We start from the raw sequence: 19,164 nt of genomic DNA, 5'->3' as shown, positions 1-19,164 counted from the left end.
GCAAGCTAAGGAGCCCCGTGACATCCTTGGATATCAGGTTGTGCTCCACAATCACGTCCATAAGAAATATGAGTTGAAAAATTAGACACATCCATGCTAACAATCAACTTTGGACCTGAAATAACATGTGCGGAATTAGCTGCTTCAGTAATAGTATATTATTGTAGATAGTTTTGCTTCAGAATTCAAAACTAGGCTCTCCACAATTATGGCACATAGAGTCTGATACCTGGAGCGCGAAGCACTGGACGGTTAACATTCAAGCTAGCTAGCCATACTAATAGTATATATATGTTTGCATCAAGTGCTCCTATATATGAATGTTCAGCTCACACAATGCTTGGTTAAAGAATATATACATGACCAGTTGGTGGAGAATCATGCTTGGTTAAAGAACCAACTCTCCTATAAAATCCAGCTCGATGGAGAATCCATACACATTTAACATTTAACTAGGGTTTGGTGCATTCGCAGATAACCAAAACAAGTCATGGTTTCATGGATATAACAACTTAGTACCATGTCACACAAGACAATACCGGTCACAAAAGATAGCTACCAAATTAGATAACACTAGACAAGATCACCATCTCGTCTTTGGTTGTCCGTCGTAACGCAATGCAAGATAATGTTATCGCCTCTCCTACTCGTCCTTGATGGATCTTTGGTTGGTTCTCAGTCGATCGGGCAGGACGCCGTCGTTGCCTCGGCCGCATGCTTTTCCTTTTCCTCGACTTCTTGTTTCAGCGCCTCCAAGCCGAAGTAGAGCGAGATAAACCCGGCAAGCTCTGCCACATTGTGAAACCTTCTGTTGAAGCGCCGGATGCGCCACCTCCAGTCCCACGGCCTCGGCGTGACCCTCATGGAGAGGTGCTGGAGCATGCGCGTGTTGCGCCAGCTGCTCGTGCAGAAGTCCCGCTCCACCTCGCACAACACATCGTACAGCTCGTCCGTCTTCTGCTGGACCTTGCGCAGCACCTCCTCGTGACGAGCTTGCTCCGAGGCCAAGCTTTCGCTGTGCGTGAGCCGCCTTGGCGCCGCCGCTGCCGGTGAGGTGGCCGTTGGCCAGAGCAGGGAGCCGCCGAGCCTCCTCATTGCGTGTCGAACCGCGGCCATCGATGATGGATCGTCGCTGGCCTGGGCTTCTTGGTCGCTGGGTTAGGGTGTGGTTGTCCGTGCTGCAGCTGCAAGGGCTCCGGCTGGCTGTAGCTGGAAATTACACATTTATATATAAAGAGATCACTATGAGTATGAGCAGCGTCACTAGTGGCAGATGAAAATACCATTAGCAGTTGATGCCTTTTCACAAACGAGCAGTCACATTTGCACTTTTCTAAAAGCAGAATACACACACTAGTGGTATATGAAAATAGCATTAGCAGTTCATGTCTTTACCCAATCGAGCAGTCAAATTTGCACATTTATATAAGCAGAATAGATACACACTAGCAGTTGGCTGGCTAGTACCAAATCAAACAGTCAAATTTTCAGTTTATATAAACACTAAACAGAGCATGCACTAGTACGAAATGCGAGCAGTTTATTAGCCATTTATATAAATAAATACCCATAGCATGCACTAGTAGCTCGCGCACAAGACGGATCACACACACACGGCCATGACGCGCAGGCACAGCACACACATGGAGACGAGACAGTGCGTAGGGAGGGGGGAGAGAGGCGCATGAGGGAGGGGAGGGGAGGGTACCTTGGCGTCGAGGCGTTGGATGGATGAGGCCTGGTGACGGGGAGAGGGCGGTGGCGAGTGGAGGCGGCTCCGGGAACGGGATAGTCGCGGCGTCTTCTCCGATTCGCCGGCCGGCGATGGCCGGCGGCGGCGGGGAAGGGAAGGAGGAACCCTAGCGGTAGCGGGTGGGTGGGGAATGTTTTTCGTCTGGGATGGGACTATTTTGTAGAGAAAGAAGAAGCTGGATGGCTGCTCGGCCCCGAAAGCAATGCGGCCCAACCCAGCCTAGCACAGCCCATAAAATACTACCCGTCGGAGTGGTTGGTAGCCGTCGGGTCGCTCACCAACACAGTATAATTAAGCCGACCCAACAAATACGCTCGGTAGCAATAGGCGAGGAAAAAAAAACATACTAGCACGTCATTTTTTGTGCGAATAAAACACTTCTATTACTTCAAACAGGTTCATTGCACAACAGGTCAATCTCATCACGGGGCGCATCTTAACCACACAACAGTTTTAGGAGAACAAGTGCGTGACTTGCTTTATTAAGCTCACGCTTAATAGTAGCACAATAAAATTAGTCTCAAAACAATGTTCATAAATTTTAAATAAATACTTATGAATTCAAAACATTAATGAATTAAAAAATGCTCACAAACATGAAAAATGTTTCCAATTTTTTTAAAAGACTTTGAATTCAAAAGTGTTAGCAAATATAAAGAAATTAGCGAATTACAAAATGTTCATACAAATACAAGGCATGTCCATGAATATGAAAAAATGAAAACTAATAAAATGGTTGCAAATTTTTAAAATCTTCATGAACTCGATAAATGTTCACGGGTTTAAAAATGTTATTGTACTCAAAAAAGTGTTAACGAATATGATGAGATATTAGAGAATTAAAAAATATCACGAATTACATAAAAAATTCATGAACTTTACAAAATGTTTGTGAATTTACAAAAAATTGTGAATGTGAAAAAATGTTAGAGAAATTAAAACTTATTCGTGAATATGAAAAAAATACTATGGCATTAAAAAATATTAATTTGGAAAAGCTTCGTGAATTTTTAAAAAAGTTCAGTAATTCAAAAAATGTTCATAATTTCTGAAATGTTCGCCAGTTTGATTTTTCTCGCACATTGACGCAATATTAACGAGTTTGACACAAAATCTGCAAACTAGAAATATATTTGCAAATTAGATTCCAAACTAAAAAAATCATGAACTTGAAAATGATCACAATTTTTAAAAAAATGTTCACAAACTTGGAAGATGTTCATGAATTTGAAAGAATGTTCATGAGTTTGAATAATAGTCCTAAATTGTACTCCCTCCATCCTAAAATAAGTGTCTCAACCTTAATACAACTTTATACTAAAGTTAGTACAAAGTTAAGACACTTATTTTGGGACGGAGGGAGTAGAAAATAATGGTCGAAAGCATCTGTTCAATCAGAGCTCCCTCATCGAGCGAGCACTCAACAATTTTTAATGAGATAAATATATGAAAGAAAAAAAATGAATCCCAATATTTTTCATTGAGATAAATATTCTTTTTTATTCCCACCGAAGGAGAAGCGTATGGTTGGGTGATGTTAAATACTTGCTCTGGTTTCATAAATGAATATCTCTAATTGTGCACCAAGTAATAATATTGCAACTGGAATTGTTCTATTGAAGCATCTTAGAAATGTAATTCCTATTTTTTGGCTATCATGGAATACTACTAGTCTAGTACAGCTGAAACTCGTAGTATATTTAGGTGAGTGACTTAGTTATAGCTCTAGTACGTAATTCAACACCCTTAAGGAAAGTGTAGAAACTTATTGATCAACTACTTTCATAGCAGAGCACGCCAAGGAAAAGGAGATTGTTTTCCTTTCCTATCCCTTGGCAGATAGGACAAACTCTCCCCTCCAGACTTCGTTGGCAAGCCCGTGGATTTGTCTCCTTTCTGCCTGCCACTCTGACGGCTGGTGGCTGTGAGGGGAATCTAGGTAGCTCCGCTCTTGTTAGTAGTTTAAGTTAGGGTTTTTAGTCTTGCCCTTTCAGTGCTCGGGCGCATGGCGACACTTCTTCTTTGAGTTTGTCTTCCATGCTCCAATCCTCCTCGAGTACGTCTTCTTCGATGTAGTCGATGGAGCTCCAGCATAGATTCCTGTCGTCTTGTTATGGCAGTGAGGATAGGGTTTCTCAGCATGTGGCAAGATTTAGTGTCAGGTGCTTCTGATCTATTAAAGGATTAAACGGCGATGACTGCGGCCCCAAGGTGCCAGTCGCTGGGGGAACTTTCATGAAGACTTGTTGGCTATACTTGACAAGGTCAAGCCGACTCTGATATAGGAGTGACAACAACAACACGTCGGTTGATACGTCTCCAACGTATCTACTTTTCCAAACACTTTTGCCTTTGTTTTGGACTCTAACTTGCATGATTTGAATAGAACTAACCCGGACTGACGTTGTTTTCAGCAGAATTACCATGGTGTTATTTTTGTGTAGAAATAAAATTTCTCGGAATGACCTGAAAATCCACGGAGACACGTTTTGGAATAAAAGAAAAATATCGGCGAAAGAATCAGCATCAGGGGGCCCACACCCTGTCCACGAGGGTGCAGGGCGCGCCCCCTACCTCATGGGGCCCCTGGGACTCCACCGACCTCAACCCCAACTCCATATATTCACGTTCAGGGAGAAAAAATCAGAGAAAAGGATTCATCGCATTTTACGATACGGAGCCACCGCCAAGCCCTAATCTCTCTTGGGAGGGCTGATCTGGAATCCGTTCGGGGCTCCGGAGAGGGGAATCCGTCGACGTCGTCATCATCAACCATCCTCCATCACCAATTTTATGATGCTCACCGCCGTGCATGAGTAATCTCATCGTAGGCTTACTGGACGGTGATGGGTTGGATGAGATTTATCATGTAATCGAGATAGTTTTGTTAGGGTTTGATCCCTAGTATCCATTATGTTCTGAGATTGATGTTGCTATGACTTTGTTATGCTTAATGCTTGTCACTAGGGCCCGAGTGCCATGAATTCAGATCTGAACCTATTATGTTTTCATGAATATATGTGAGTTCTTGATCCTATCTTGCAAGTCAATAGTCACCTACTATGTGTTATGATCCGGCAACCCCGAAGTGACAATAATCGGGAACACTCCCGGTGATGACCGTAGTTTGAGGAGTTCATGTATTCACTAAGTGTTAATGCTTTGGTCCGGTATTCTATTAAAAGGAGGCCTTAATATCCCTTAGTTTTCGATAGGACCCCGCTGCCACGGGAGGGTAGGACAAAAGATGTCATGCAAGTTCTTTTCCATAAGCACTTATGCCTATATTCGGAATACATGCCTACATTACATTTATGAACTGGAGCTAGTTCTGTGTCACCCTATGTTATAACTATTGCATGAGGAATCGCATCCAACATAATTATCCATCATTGATCCATTGCCTACGAGCTTTTCACATATTGATCTTTGCTTAGTCACTTTTCCGTTGCCACTGTTACGATTACTACAAAAACTGCTATTGTTACTTTTGCCACCGTTACTGTTACTTCCATACTACTTTGCTACTAAATACTTTCCTGCAGATATTAAGTCTTTCAGGTGTGGTTGAATTGACAACTCAGCTGCTAATACTTGAGAATATTCTTTGGCTCCCCTTGTGTCAAATCAATAAATTTGGGTTGAATACTTTACCCTTGGAAACTGTTGCGATCCCCTATACTTGTGGGTTATCATCGGTGGCTCCTTCTTGCGGCGGTACTGGTCGTTTGGTGATGTTTACACTCGTTTTCTATAGTTCTCTCGCTGAAGAAGATATTCCGGATAGTATAAGGTCCTCAGAGGAATAAGCTTGGAAAACCAGGATATGAAAAGTAGGCAGTAAAGAGCAGAAAGGCTACCATCAGTAGATTTGAACATGGTTTCAGATTTGGGGCAAAAAGATTTCGAAAATACACGGCACAAAGGAAGGATGTTGCGATGAATGGGAAGACGGACACTAGGAGTCCGGTTCTAGTACGAAGTCGTAGTCTTGCCTAGTTTCAGCTAGATAGGGACTGTACTCGAATTCAAACATGTAAACCATGACTTGCACGGGAAGTCCAGCCGCCCTATCTAATGTTAGGGTGATGGCAAACTGCTAGCTTAAGCACACAAATCAATCAATCGCACTATTATCTCTACTTTGGTTTCCACTACTGATAACCCACAAGTATAGGGGATCAATTGTAGGCTCTTTTGATAAGTAAGAGTGTCGAACCCAACGAGGAGCTAAAGGTAGAACAAATATTCCCTCAAGTTCTATCGACCACTGATACAACTCTACGCACGCTTGACATTCAGTTTACCTAGAACAAGTATGAAACTAGAAGTACTTTGTAGGTGTGATAGGATAGGTTTGCAAGATAATAAAGAGCACGTAAATAAAATCTAGGGGTTGTTTAGATAAAGACACAACTAAGTTAGTTTTAGTAGAGAGCTTTTGTCAGCAAGAAATATTTGTCCCTAGGCAATCGATAACAAGTACCGGTAATCATTCTTGTAATTTTATATGAGGGAGAGGCATGAGCTAACATACTTTCTCTACTTGGATCATATGCACTTATGATTGGACCCCTAGCAAGCATCAGCAACTACTAAAGATCATCAAGGTCGTGAAACCCAACCATAGCATTAAGTATCAAGTCCTCTTTACTCCCATACGCCATAACCCACTTATCCGCGTTTGGGTTGCTGTCATCCCCCGCAACACTGACAATAAGTAAACCATGAACATATTGCAATACCCTATATCGGGGGCCCCTCACGTTTGCGCGAGACGGAGGGCACTGTAGGACAGCACCATAAATAAAATATACAATCATGCCAACCAAGATCACAATTAACCCACGGGACAAAACGGATCTACTCAAACATCATAGGATAACCATAGATCATTGGGAAATAATATATGGAGTTGAGCACCATGTTTAAGTAGAGATTACAATGGGGAGAAGGGGTGTTGCACCACTGCATAGAGGAGGAGAAAGTTGGTGTTGACGGTAGCAAGATTGTTGATGTAGATCGTCGTCACGATCCTTGCCCGGGTGGCACACCGGCGCCACCAGGAGAGAGGGGGAGAGAGCCCCCCTCCTTCTTCTTCTTCCTTGGCCTCCCCCCATAGACGGGAGGAGAGTTCCCCCTCTAGTCCATGGCCTCCATGGCCGCGGAGGGATGGGAGTGTTGGGTTTCGTAGTAATTTCAAAAAAATTCCTACGCACACGCAAGATCATGTGATGCATAGCAACAAGGGGGAGAGTATTGTCTACGTACCCAACGCAGACCGACTGCGGAAGCGATGACACGATGTAGAGGAAGTAGTCGTACGTCTTCACGATCCAACCGATCAAGCACCGAAACTACGGCACCTCCGAGTTCGAGCACACGTTCAGCTCGATGACGATCCCCGGACTCCGATCCAGCAAAGTGTCGGGGAAGAGTTCAGTTAGCACGACGGCATGGTGACGATCTTGATGAACTACAGCAGCAGGGCTTCGCCTAAACTCCGCTACAGTATTATCGAGGAATATGGTGGCTGGGGGCGCCGCACACGGCTAAGGAACAGATCACGTGGATCAACTTGTGTGTCTTGGGTGTCCCCTTGCCTCCGTATATAAAGGATCCAAGGGGGGGGGTGCGGCCGGCCCTAGAGGAGGCGCGCAGGAGGAGTCCTACTCCTACCGGGAGTAGGACTCCCCCCCCCCTCAATCCTTGTCCAACTAGGAGAGGTGGAGGGAGAGAAGGAAAGGGGGGGCGCCGCCCCTTCCTCCTTGTCCAATTCGGACTAGGGGGAGAGGGGGCGCGCGGCCTGCTGTGGCAGCCCCTTCCTCTTCTCCACATTAGGCCCATAAGGCCCATTAACCCCCCGGGGGGTTCCGGTAACCCCCCGGTGCTCCGGTTTTATCCGATACTCTTCCGGAACCCTTCCGGTGTCCGAATATAGTCATCCAATATATCAATCTTTACGTCTCGACCATTTCGAGACTCCTCGTCATGTCCGTGATCACATCCGGGACTCCGAACAACCTTCGGTACATCAAAATGCATAAACTCATAATATAACTGTCATCGTAACCTTAAGCGTGCGGACCCTACGGGTTCAAGAACAATGTAGACATGACCGAGACACGTCTCCGGTCAATAACCAACAGCGGGACCTGGATGCCCACATTGGTTCCTACATATTCAACGAAGATCTTTATCGGTCAGACCGCATAACAACATACGTTGTTCCCTTTGTCATCGGTATGTTACTTGCCCGAGATTCGATCGTCGGTATCCAATACCTAGTTCAATCTCGTTACCGGCAAGTCTCTTTACTCGTTCCGTAATACATCATCTCACAACTAACATATTAGTTGTAATGCTTGCAAGGCTTATGTGATGTGTATTACCGAGAGGGCCCAGAGATACCTCTCCGACAATCGGAGTGACAAATCCTAATCTCGAAATACGCCAACCCAACATCGACCATTGGAGACACCTGTAGTACTCCTTTATAATCACCCAGTTACGTTGTGACGTTTGGTAGTACCCAAAGTGTTCCTCCGGTAAACGGGAGTTGCATAATCTCATAGTCATAGGAACATGTATAAGTCATGAAGAAAGCAATATCAACATACTAAACGATCGGGTGCTAAGCTAATGGAATGGGTCATGTCAATCAGATCATTCTACTAATGATGTGACCTCGTTAATCAAATAACAACTCATTGTTCATGGTTAGGAAACATAACCATCTTTGATTAACGAGCTAGTCAAGTAGAGGCATACTAGTGACACTATGTTTGTCTATGTATTCACACATGTATTATGTTTCCGGTAAATACAATTCTAGCATGAATAATAAACATTTATCATGATTATAAGGAAATAAATAATAACTTTATTATTGCCTCTAGGGCATATTTCCTTCAGTCTCCCACTTGCACTAGAGTCAATAATCTAGATTACACTGTAATGATTCTAACACCCATGGAGCCTTGGTGCTGATCATGTTTTGCTCGTGGAAGAGGCTTAGTCAACGGGTCTGCAACATTCAGATCCGTATGTATCTTGCAAATCTCTATGTCTCCCACCTGGACTAGATCTCGGATGGAGTTGAAGCGTCTCTTGATGTGTTTGGTCCTTTTGTGAAATCTGGATTCCTTTGCCAAGGCAATTGCACCAGTATTGTCACAAAAGATTTTCATTGGATCCGATGCACTAGGTATGACGCCTAGATCGGATATGAACTCCTTCATCCAGACTCCTTCATTTGCTGCTTCCGAAGCAGCTATGTATTCCGCTTCACATGTAGATCCCGCTACGACGCTTTGTTTAGAACTGTACCAACTGACAGCTCCACCGTTTAATGTAAACACGTATCCGGTTTGCGATTTAGAATCGTCCGGATCAGTGTCAAAGCTTGCATCAACGTAACCTTTTACGATGAGCTCTTTGTCACCTCCATATACGAGAAACATATCCTTAGTCCTTTTCAGGTATTTCAGGATGTTCTTGACCGCTGTCCAGTGATCCACTCCTGGATTACTTTGGTACCTCCCTGCTAAACTTATAGCAAGGCATACATCAGGTCTGGTACACAGCATTGCATACATGATAGATCCTATGGCTGATGCATAGGGAACATCTTTCATATTCTCTCTATCTTCTGCAGTGGTCGGGCATTGAGTCTTACTCAATTTCACACCTTGTAACACAGGCAAGAACCCTTTCTTTGCTTGATCCATTTTGAACTTCTTCAAAATTTTGTCAAGGTATGTGCTTTGTGAAAGTCCAATTAAGCGTTTTGATCTATCTCTATAGATCTTAATGCCTAATATGTAAGCAGCTTCACCGAGATCTTTCATTGAAAAACTTTTATTCAAGTATCCCTTTATGCTATCCAGAAATTCTATATCATTTCCAATCAGTAATATGTCATCCACATATAATATCAGAAATGCTACAGAGCTCCCACTCACTTTCTTGTAAATACAGGCTTCTCCGAAAGTCTGTATAAAACCAAATGATTTGATCACACTATCAAAACGTTTATTCCAACTCCGAGAGGCTTGCACCAGTCCATAAATGGATCGCTGGAGCTTGCACACTTTGTTAGCTCCCTTTGGATCAACAAAACCTTCCGGTTGCATCATATACAACTCTTCTTCCAGAAAACCATTCAGGAATGCAGTTTTGACATCCATTTGCCAAATTTCGTAATCATAAAATGCGGCAATCGCTAACATGATCCGGACGGACTTAAGCATCGCTACGGGTGAGAAGGTCTCATCGTAGTCAATCCCTTGAACTTGCCGAAAACCTTTTGCGACAAGTCGAGCTTTGTAGACAGTAACATTACCATCAGCGTCAGTCTTCTTCTTAAAGATCCATTTATTCTCAATTGCTTGCCGATCATCGGGCAAGTCAACCAAAGTCCATACTTTGTTCTCATACATGGATCCCATCTCGGATTTCATGGCTTCAAGCCATTTTGCGGAATCTGGGCTCACCATCGCTTCTTCATAGTTCGTAGGTTCATCATGATCTAGTAGCATGACTTCCAGAACAGGATTACCGTACCACTCTGGCGCGGATCTTACTCTGGTTGATCTACGAGGTTCAGTAGTATCTTGATCTGAAGTTTCATGATCATTATCATTGGCTTCCTCACTAACCGGTGTAGGTGTCACTGAAATAGTTTTCTGTGATGAACTACTTTCCAGTAAGGGAGCAGGTACAGTTACCTCGTCAAGTTCTACTTTCCTCCCACTCACTTCTTTCGAGAGAAACTCCTTCTCTAGAAATGATCCATTCTTAGCAACGAATGTCTTGCCTTCGGATCTGTGATAGAAGGTGTATCCAACAGTTTCCTTTGGGTATCCTATGAAGACACATTTCTCCAATTTGGGTTCGAGCTTATCAGGTTGAAGCTTTTTCACATAAGCATCGCAACCCCAAACTTTAAGAAACGACAACTTTGGTTTCTTGCCAAACCACAGTTCATAAGGCGTTGTCTCAACGGATTTTGATGGTGCCCTATTTAACGTGAATGCGGCCGTCTCTAAAGCATAACCCCAAAATGATAGCGGTAAATCTGTAAGAGACATCATAGATCGCACCATATCTAGTAAAGTACGATTACGACGTTCGGACACACCATTGCGCTGTGGTGTTCCGGGTGGCGTGAGTTGTGAAACTATTCCACAGTTTTTCAAATGTACACCAAACTCGTAACTCAAATATTCTCCTCCACGATCAGATCGTAGAAACTTTATTTTCTTGTTACGATGATTTTCAACTTCACTCTGAAATTCTTTGAACTTTTCAAATGTTTCAGACTTATGCTTCATTAAGTAGATATACCCATATCTGCTTAAATCATCTGTGAAGGTGAGAAAATAACGATATCTGCCACGAGCCTCAATATTCATCGGACCACATACATCGGTATGTATGATTTCCAACAAATCTGTTGCTCTCTCCACAGTACCGGAGAACGGTGTTTTAGTCATCTTGCCCATGAGGCACGGTTCGCAAGTACCAAGTGATTCATAATCAAGTGGTTCCAAAAAGTCCATCAGTATGGAGTTTCTTCATGTGTTTTACACCGATATGACCTAAACGACAGTGCCACAAATAAGTTGCACTTTCATTATCAACTCTGCATCTTTTGGTTTCAACATTATGAATATGTGTATTACTACTATCGAGATCTAATAAGAATAGACCACTCTTCAAGGGTGCATGACCATAAAAGATATTACTCATATAAATAGAACAACCATTATTCTCTGATTTAAATGAATAACCGTCTTGCATTAAACAAGATCCAGATATAATGTTCATGCTCAACGCTGGCACCAAATAACAATTATTTAGGTCTAATATTAATCCCGAAGGTAGATGTAGAGGTAGCGTGCCGACCGCGATCACATCGACTTTTGGAACCGTTTCCCACGCGCATCGTCACCTCGTCCTTTGCGAGTGCCCGCTTATTCAGTAGTCCCTGTTTCGAGTTGCAAATATTAGCAACAGAACCAGTATCAAATACCCAGGTGCTACTGCGAGCTCTAGTAAGGTACACATCAATAACATGTATATCACATATACCTTTGTTCACCTTGCCATCCTTCTTATCCGCCAAATACTTGGGGCAGTTCCGCTTCCAGTGACCAGTCTGCTTGCAGTAGAAGCACTCAGTTTCAGGCTTAGGTCCAGACTTGGGTTTCTTCTCTTGAACAGCAACTTGCTTGCCGTTTTTCTTGAAGTTCCCCTTCTTCTTCCCTTTGCCCTTTTCCTTGAAACTAGTGGTCTTGTTAACCATCAACACTTGATGCTCCTTCTTGATTTCTACCTCCGCAGCTTTCAGCATTGCGAAGAGCTCGGGAATAGTCTTGTTCATCCGTTGCATATTATAGTTCATCACGAAGCTCTTGTAGCTTGGTGGTAGTGATTGGAGAATTCTGTCAATGACGCAATCATCCGGAAGATTAACTCCCAATTGAATCAAGTGATTATTATACCCCAGACATTTTGAGTATATGCTCACTGACAGAACTGTTCTCCTCCATCTTGCAGCTATAGAACTTATTGGAGACTTCATATCTCTCAATTCGGGCATTTGCTTGAAATATTAACTTCAACTCCTGGAACATCTCATATGCTCCATGATGTTCAAAACGTCGTTGAAGTCCCGATTCTAAGCCGTAAAGCATGGCACACTGAACTATCGAGTAGTCATCAGCTTTGCTCTGCCAGACGTTCACAACATCTGGTGTTGCTCCAGCAGCAGGCCTGGCACCCAGCGGTGCTTCCAGGACGTAATTCTTCTGTGCAGCAATGAGGATAATCCTCAAGTTACGGACCCAGTCCGTGTAATTGCTACCATCATCTTTCAACTTTGCTTTCTCAAGGAACGCATTAAAATTCAACGGAACAATAGCACGAGCCATCTATCTACAATCAACATAAACAAGCAAGATACTATCAGGGACTAAGTTCATGATAAATTTTAAGTTCAATTAATCATATTACTAAAGAACTCCCACTTAGATAGACATCCCTCTAATCCTCTAAGTGATCACGTGATCCAAATCAACTAAACCATGACCGATCATCACGTGAGATGGAGTAGTTTTCAATGGTGAACATCGTTATGTTGATCATATCTACTATATGATTCACGCTCGACCTTTCGGTCTCCGTGTTCCGAGGCCATATCTGCATATGCTAGGCTCGTCAAGTTTAACCTGAGTATTTTGCGTGTGCAAAACTGGCTTGCACCCGTTGTAGATGGACGTAGAGCTTATCACACCCGATCATCACGTGGTGTCTGGGCACGACGAACTTTGGCAACAGTGCATACTCAGGGAGAACACTTCTTGATAATTTAGTGAGAGATCATCTTATAATGCTACCGTCAATCAAAGCAAGATAAGATGCATAAAAAGATAAACATCACATGCAATCAATATAAGTGATATGATATGGTCATCATCATCTTGTGCCTGTGATCTCCATCTCCGAAGCACCGTCATGATCACCATCGTCACCGGCGCGACACCTTGATCTCCATCGTAGCATCGTTGTCGTCTCGCCAATCTTATGCTTCCACGACTATCACTACCGTTTAGTAATAAAGTAAAGCATTACATCGCGATTGCATTGCATACAATAAAGCGACAACCATATGGCTCCTGCCAGTTGCCGATAACTCGGTTACAAAACATGATCATCTCATACAATAAAATTCAGCATCATGCCTTGACCATATCACATCACAACATGCCCTGCAAAAACAAGTTAGACGTCCTCTACTTTGTTGTTGCATGTTTTACGTGGCTGCTACGGGCTTAAGTAAGAACCAATCTCACCTACGCATCAAAACCACAACGATAGTTTGTCAAATAGACTCCGTTTTAACCTTCGCAAGGACCGGGCGTAGCCATACTCGGTTCAACTAAAGTTGGAGAGGCAGTCGCCCGCAAGCCATCTCTGTGCAAAGCACGTCGAGGGAACCGGTCTCGCGTAAGCGTACGCGTAAGGTTGGTCCGGGTCGTCTCGTCCAACAATACCGCCGAACCAAAGTATGACATGCTGGTAGGCAGTATGACTTGTATCGTCCACAACTCACTTGTGTTCTACTCGTGCATATAACATCAACATAAATAACCTAGGCTCGGATGCCACTGTTGGGTTTCGTAGTAATTTCAAAAAATTTCCTACGCACACGCAAGATCATGTGATGCATAGCAACGAGGGGGAGAGTATTGTCTACGTACCCAACGTAGACCGACTGCGGAAGCGATGACACGACGTAGAGGAAGTAGTCGTACGTCTTCACGATCCAACCGATCAAGCACCGAAACTACGGCACCTCCGAGTTCGAGCACACGTTCAGCTCGATGACGATCCCCGGACTCCGATCCAGCAAAGTGTCGGGGAAGAGTTCAGTCAGCACGACAGCGTGGTGACGATCTTGATGAACTACAGCAGCAGGGCTTCGGCTAAACTCCGCTACAGTATTATCGAGGAATATGGTGGCTGGGGGCGCCGCACACGGCTAAGGAACAGATCACGTGGATCAACTTGTGTGTCTTGGGTGTCCCCTTGCCTCCGTATATAAAGGATCCAAGGGGGGGGGTGCGGCCGGCCCTAGAGGAGGCGCGCAGGAGGAGTCCTACTCCTACCGGGAGTAGGACTCCCCCCCTCAATCCTTGTCCAACTAGGAGAGGTGGAGGGAGAGAAGGAAAGGGGGGGCGCCGCCCCTCCCTCCTTGTCCAATTCGGACTAGGGGGAGAGGGGGCGCGCGGCCTGCTGTGGCAGCCCCTTCCTCTTCTCCACATTAGGCCCATAAGGCCCATTAACCCCCCGGGGGGTTCCGGTAACCCCCTGGTGCTCCGGTTTTATCCGATACTCTTCTGGAACCCTTCCGGTGTCCGAATATAGTCATCCAATATATCAATCTTTACGTCTCGACCATTTCGAGACTCCTCGTCATGTCCGTGATCACATCCGGGACTCCGAACAACCTTCGGTACATCAAAATGCATAAACTCATAATATAACTGTCATCGTAACCTTAAGCGTGCGGACCCTACGGGTTCGAGAACAATGTAGACATGACCGAGACACGTCTCCGGTCAATAACCAATAGCGGGACCTGGATGCCCATATTGGTTCCTACATATTCAACGAAGATCTTTATCGGTCAGACCGCATAACAACATACGTTGTTCCCTTTGTCATCGGTATGTTACTTGCCCGAGATTCGATCGTCGGTATCCAATACCTAGTTGAATCTCGTTACCGACAAGTCTCTTTACTCGTTCCGTAATACATCATCTCACAACTAACATATTAGTTGTAATGCTTGCAAGGCTTATGTGATGTGTATTACCGAGAGGGCCCAGAGATACCTCTCCGACAATCGGAGTGACAAATCCTAATCTCGAAATATGCCAACCCAACATCGACCATTGGAGACACCTGTAGTACTCCTTTATAATCACAAAGTTACGTTGTGACGTTTGGTAGTACCCAAAGTGTTCCTCCGGTAAACGGGAGTTGCATAATCTCATAGTCATAGGAACATGTATAAATCATGAAGAAAGCAATAGCAACATACTAAACGGTCGGGTGCTAAGCTAATGGAATGGGTCATGTCAATCAGATCATTCTACTAATTATGTGACCTCGTTAATCAAATAACAACTCATTGTTCATGGTTAGGAAACATAACCATCTTTGATTAACGAGCTAGTCAAGTAGAGGCATACTAGTGACACTTTGTTTGTCTATGTATTCACACATGTATTATGTTTCCGGTAAATACAATTCTAGCATGAATAATAAACATTTATCATGATTATAAGGAAATAAATAATAACTTTATTATTGCCTCTAGGGCATATTTCCTTCAGGGAGCCCCTCCGATATTGGATCTCCCTCTCTGTTCTCTTCTGTTTCGCGTTCTCCTGATCTGGCCGAAAATCGTTTCTTATATTTCGGGAGATCCATAACTCTGGTTGTGTTGAGATTTGAACATGATTTTTTTTTGGATATAAGCTTCCTTGCGCCCGAAGTAGAGCCCCAACCGACGTTCGAGGAGGGCACAATCCACCACGCCACGCCAGAGGCCTCTGGCGCGCCCTGGTGTATTGTGGGCTGTGTGGGCCTCCGTTTGCGGTGATTCCAACTCCCAAAAATTGCATATATTCCAAAATAATTCTCCGTAAAATTTTATTGCATTTGTACTTCGTTTGATATGGATACTCTGCGATACAAAAAACATGCAGAAAACAAGAACTGGCACTGGGCACTAGATTAATAGGTTAGTCCAATAAATTATATAAAAAGTTGCCAAAAGTATGTAAAAGTTGTATAATATTGGCATGAAACAATAAAAAATTATAGATACGACGGAGACGTATCAGCATCCCCAAGCTTAATTCCTGCTCGTCCTCGAGCAGATAAATGATAAAAAGATAATTTTTTATGTGGAATGCTACCTAGCATAAACTTGATCATATGTCTAGTCTTGGCATGAATATTAAGACATAAGTGATTCAAAGCAATAGTCTATAATTTGACATAAAGACATCAATACTCAAGCATCCCAACAAACAATCATGTCTTTCAAAATATCAATGCTAAAGAAAGTTATCCCTACAAAATCATATAATCTTGTCATGCTCTGTCTTCTTAACACAAAGTATTTATCATGCACAACCCCGATGACAAGTTGAGCAATTGGTTCATAGTTTTTAACGCGCTTCATCTTTTTCAACCCTCATGCAATACATGAGCGCAAGTCATGGATATAGCACTACAGGTGGAATAGAGTATGATGATAGGGGTAAATATAGAGAAGACAAAAAAGTAAGAAAGTCTCACATCGACGCGGCTAACCAACGGGCTATAGAGATGCCCATCAATCGATATCAATATGACGAGTAGGGATTGCCATGCAACGAATGCACTAAGAGCTATAAGTGTATGAAAGCTCAATATGAAAACTAAGTGAGTGTGCATCTAATCCTATAATGAAAAATTCCCACTAGTATATGAAAGTGACAACATAGGAGACTCTCCATATGAAAAACATGGTGCTACTTTGAAGCACAAGTGTGGTAAAGGATATGCCCCCTCGCTCTTTGTTTATTTCTTTTATTTCTTTTTTTCTTTTCTTTTTTTCCTTTTTTTCCTTTTTTGTTCCTTTTCTTTTTCTTTCATTGTACGTAGTCTCATCCCGACTTGTGGGGGAATCATAGTCTCCATCATCCTTTCCTCACTGGGGCACCGCTCTAAAAATGAATAATGATGATCATCACACTTCTATTTACTTATAACTCAAAAGAAATAAAAATTACAACTCGATACCATGACAAAGTATGACTCTATATGAATGCCTCTGGCGATGTACCAGGATGTGCAATGATCTAGCGTAACATGTATGAAAAATGATGAACGGTGGCTGAGCCACAACTACTATGTCAGCTATATGATCATGCAAAGCAATATGACAATGAATGCTCAAGTCATCAAACGGAAGCGGTGAAAGTTGCATGGCAATATATCTCGGAATGGCCACGGAAAAGCCATAATAGGTAGGTATGGTGGCTGTTTTGAGGAAGATATAATAAGGCTTATGTGTGATAGAGCGTATCATATCACAGGGTTTGGATGCACCTGCAAAGTTTGCACCGACTCTCGAGGTGAGAAAGGGCAATGCACGGTACCGAAGAGGCTAGCAAATTGCGAAAAGGTAAGAGTGCGTATAATCCATGGACTCACATTAGTCATAAAGAACTCATATACTTATTGCAAAAGTTTATTAGCCCTTGAAGCAAAGTACTACTACGCATGCCCCTAGGGGGATAGATTGGTAGGAAAAGACCATCGCTCGTCCCTGACTGCCACTCATAAGGAGGACAATCAATAATAAATCATGCTCCAACATCATAGCATAACAAGAGACTATACGTGCATGCTTCGGGAATCACAAACCTTAACACCAATATTCCTACTAAACATAACCATTCACTAGTACCTCCCACATATTACCATCTCTATATCGCAAAACTATTGCAAGGAATCAAACATATCATATTCAGTGATCCATAAGTTTTATGTAGGATTTTATGACTAACCATGCAAATGACCAATTCATGTTGACTCTCTAAATAGATATAAGTGAAGCATGAGAGTTTAATTCTTTCTGCAAAAGACCATGCTCTAATAAATATAAGTGAAACAAAAGAGCATTCTTCAAATAACAGTTTTCTAAGTGAAGAGAAACACGCAATCCAAACTTCAAATGATGTAAGTGATGCACATGAAGCATTCTATATAGCCACACTCAAAAGATATAAGTGAAGTGCAATGAGCATTCTATAAATCAACCATGGACTATCTCATACCAGCATGGTGCACAAAATAAAAATGAAAACTAAAAGCAAAAGACGCTCCAAGATTTGCACATATCACATGAACGAAACGAAACCGAAAACATACTGATACTTGTTGAAGAAAGATGGGATGCCTTCCGGGGCATCCCCAAGCTTAGACGCTTGAGTATCCTTGAATATTTACTTGGGGTGCCTTGGGCATCCCCAAGCTTGAGCTCTTGCCTCTCCTCCTTCTCCTCATATCGAGACCTCCTCGATCTTTGATCCCTTCATCCACACAAAACTCAACAGAAAGTTCGGTAAGATCCGTTAGTATAATAAAGCAAATCACTACTCTAAGTACTGTTGCGAACCAATTCATATTTTGTTTTTGCATTGTAGCTACTGTAATATAACTTTTTCATGGCTTAATCCACTGATAGAAATGGATACTTTCATCAAAACACGCAAACAATGCATAAACAACAGAATCTGTCTTAAACAGGACAGTCTGTAGTAATCTGAACATTCACCATACTTCTCGTACTCCAAAAATTCTGGAAAATATTAGTAAAAATAAAAAATTTGTATATAAATATAGTGCAAAAAGTTTCAGAACCGTTTGATGTTCCAGTAAAAAAATGTAAAATCGCGCACTATAGCCAAAGTTTCTGTTTTGCACCGCACAAACCAACAAGCAATCTAAACATTCTAAAGGCAAACCTTGGCACATTATTTTTATAATACAATGGAATTGTACAAGGGGATAATTATTTTTGTGAGAATCTTCATGAAAAATTCTACATTGTTTTCATGAGCATGAACACAAGTGTTCAAGGTCGACCCTCACTTCTCCAATGCATAACTTACAATCGCTTCTCTTTTGTGAAAAGTTTTATGTTCCCCTCTATATTTTTTTGTTTTTAAACTTTATAAAAGCACTCAACAGAAATAAATGACTCTCTAAAACTTCCGGGTTGTCTCCCTAGCAGCGCTTTTTTTAAAGCCATTAAGCTAGGCATAAAGTGCTCAAGTAAT

At 42.8% G+C, this 19,164-nt stretch overlaps 1 protein-coding gene across 1 annotated transcript; it reads right to left on the bottom strand.

Moving 5' to 3' along the window:
- Positions 1 to 360: 360 nt before the first annotated feature.
- On the bottom strand, positions 361 to 1,901 carry LOC119287261. The gene is made up of 2 exons (XM_037566780.1): positions 1,709 to 1,901; positions 361 to 1,209 (listed from the first exon to the last, which is right to left on the bottom strand). Exon 2 carries the CDS (start codon positions 1,114 to 1,116, stop codon positions 676 to 678), a length of 441 nt encoding a protein of 146 aa, XP_037422677.1. The 5' UTR covers positions 1,117 to 1,209; positions 1,709 to 1,901; the 3' UTR covers positions 361 to 675.
- Between the last annotated feature and the right edge of the window lie 17,263 nt (positions 1,902 to 19,164).

Source organism: Triticum dicoccoides, chromosome 4A, assembly GCF_002162155.2.
Source record: "Triticum dicoccoides isolate Atlit2015 ecotype Zavitan chromosome 4A, WEW_v2.0, whole genome shotgun sequence".
In the NCBI taxonomy this organism is placed as follows: domain Eukaryota; kingdom Viridiplantae; phylum Streptophyta; class Magnoliopsida; order Poales; family Poaceae; genus Triticum; species Triticum dicoccoides.
The sequence above is the reverse complement of the archived record's forward strand: the minus strand, read 5'-3'. Positions and strand labels throughout refer to the sequence as shown.

Coding starts and splice junctions, on each gene's coding strand:
- LOC119287261 (XM_037566780.1), bottom strand. CDS start 1,116: ATGGCCGCGGTTCGACACGCAATGAGGAGGCTCGGCGGCTCCCTGCTC.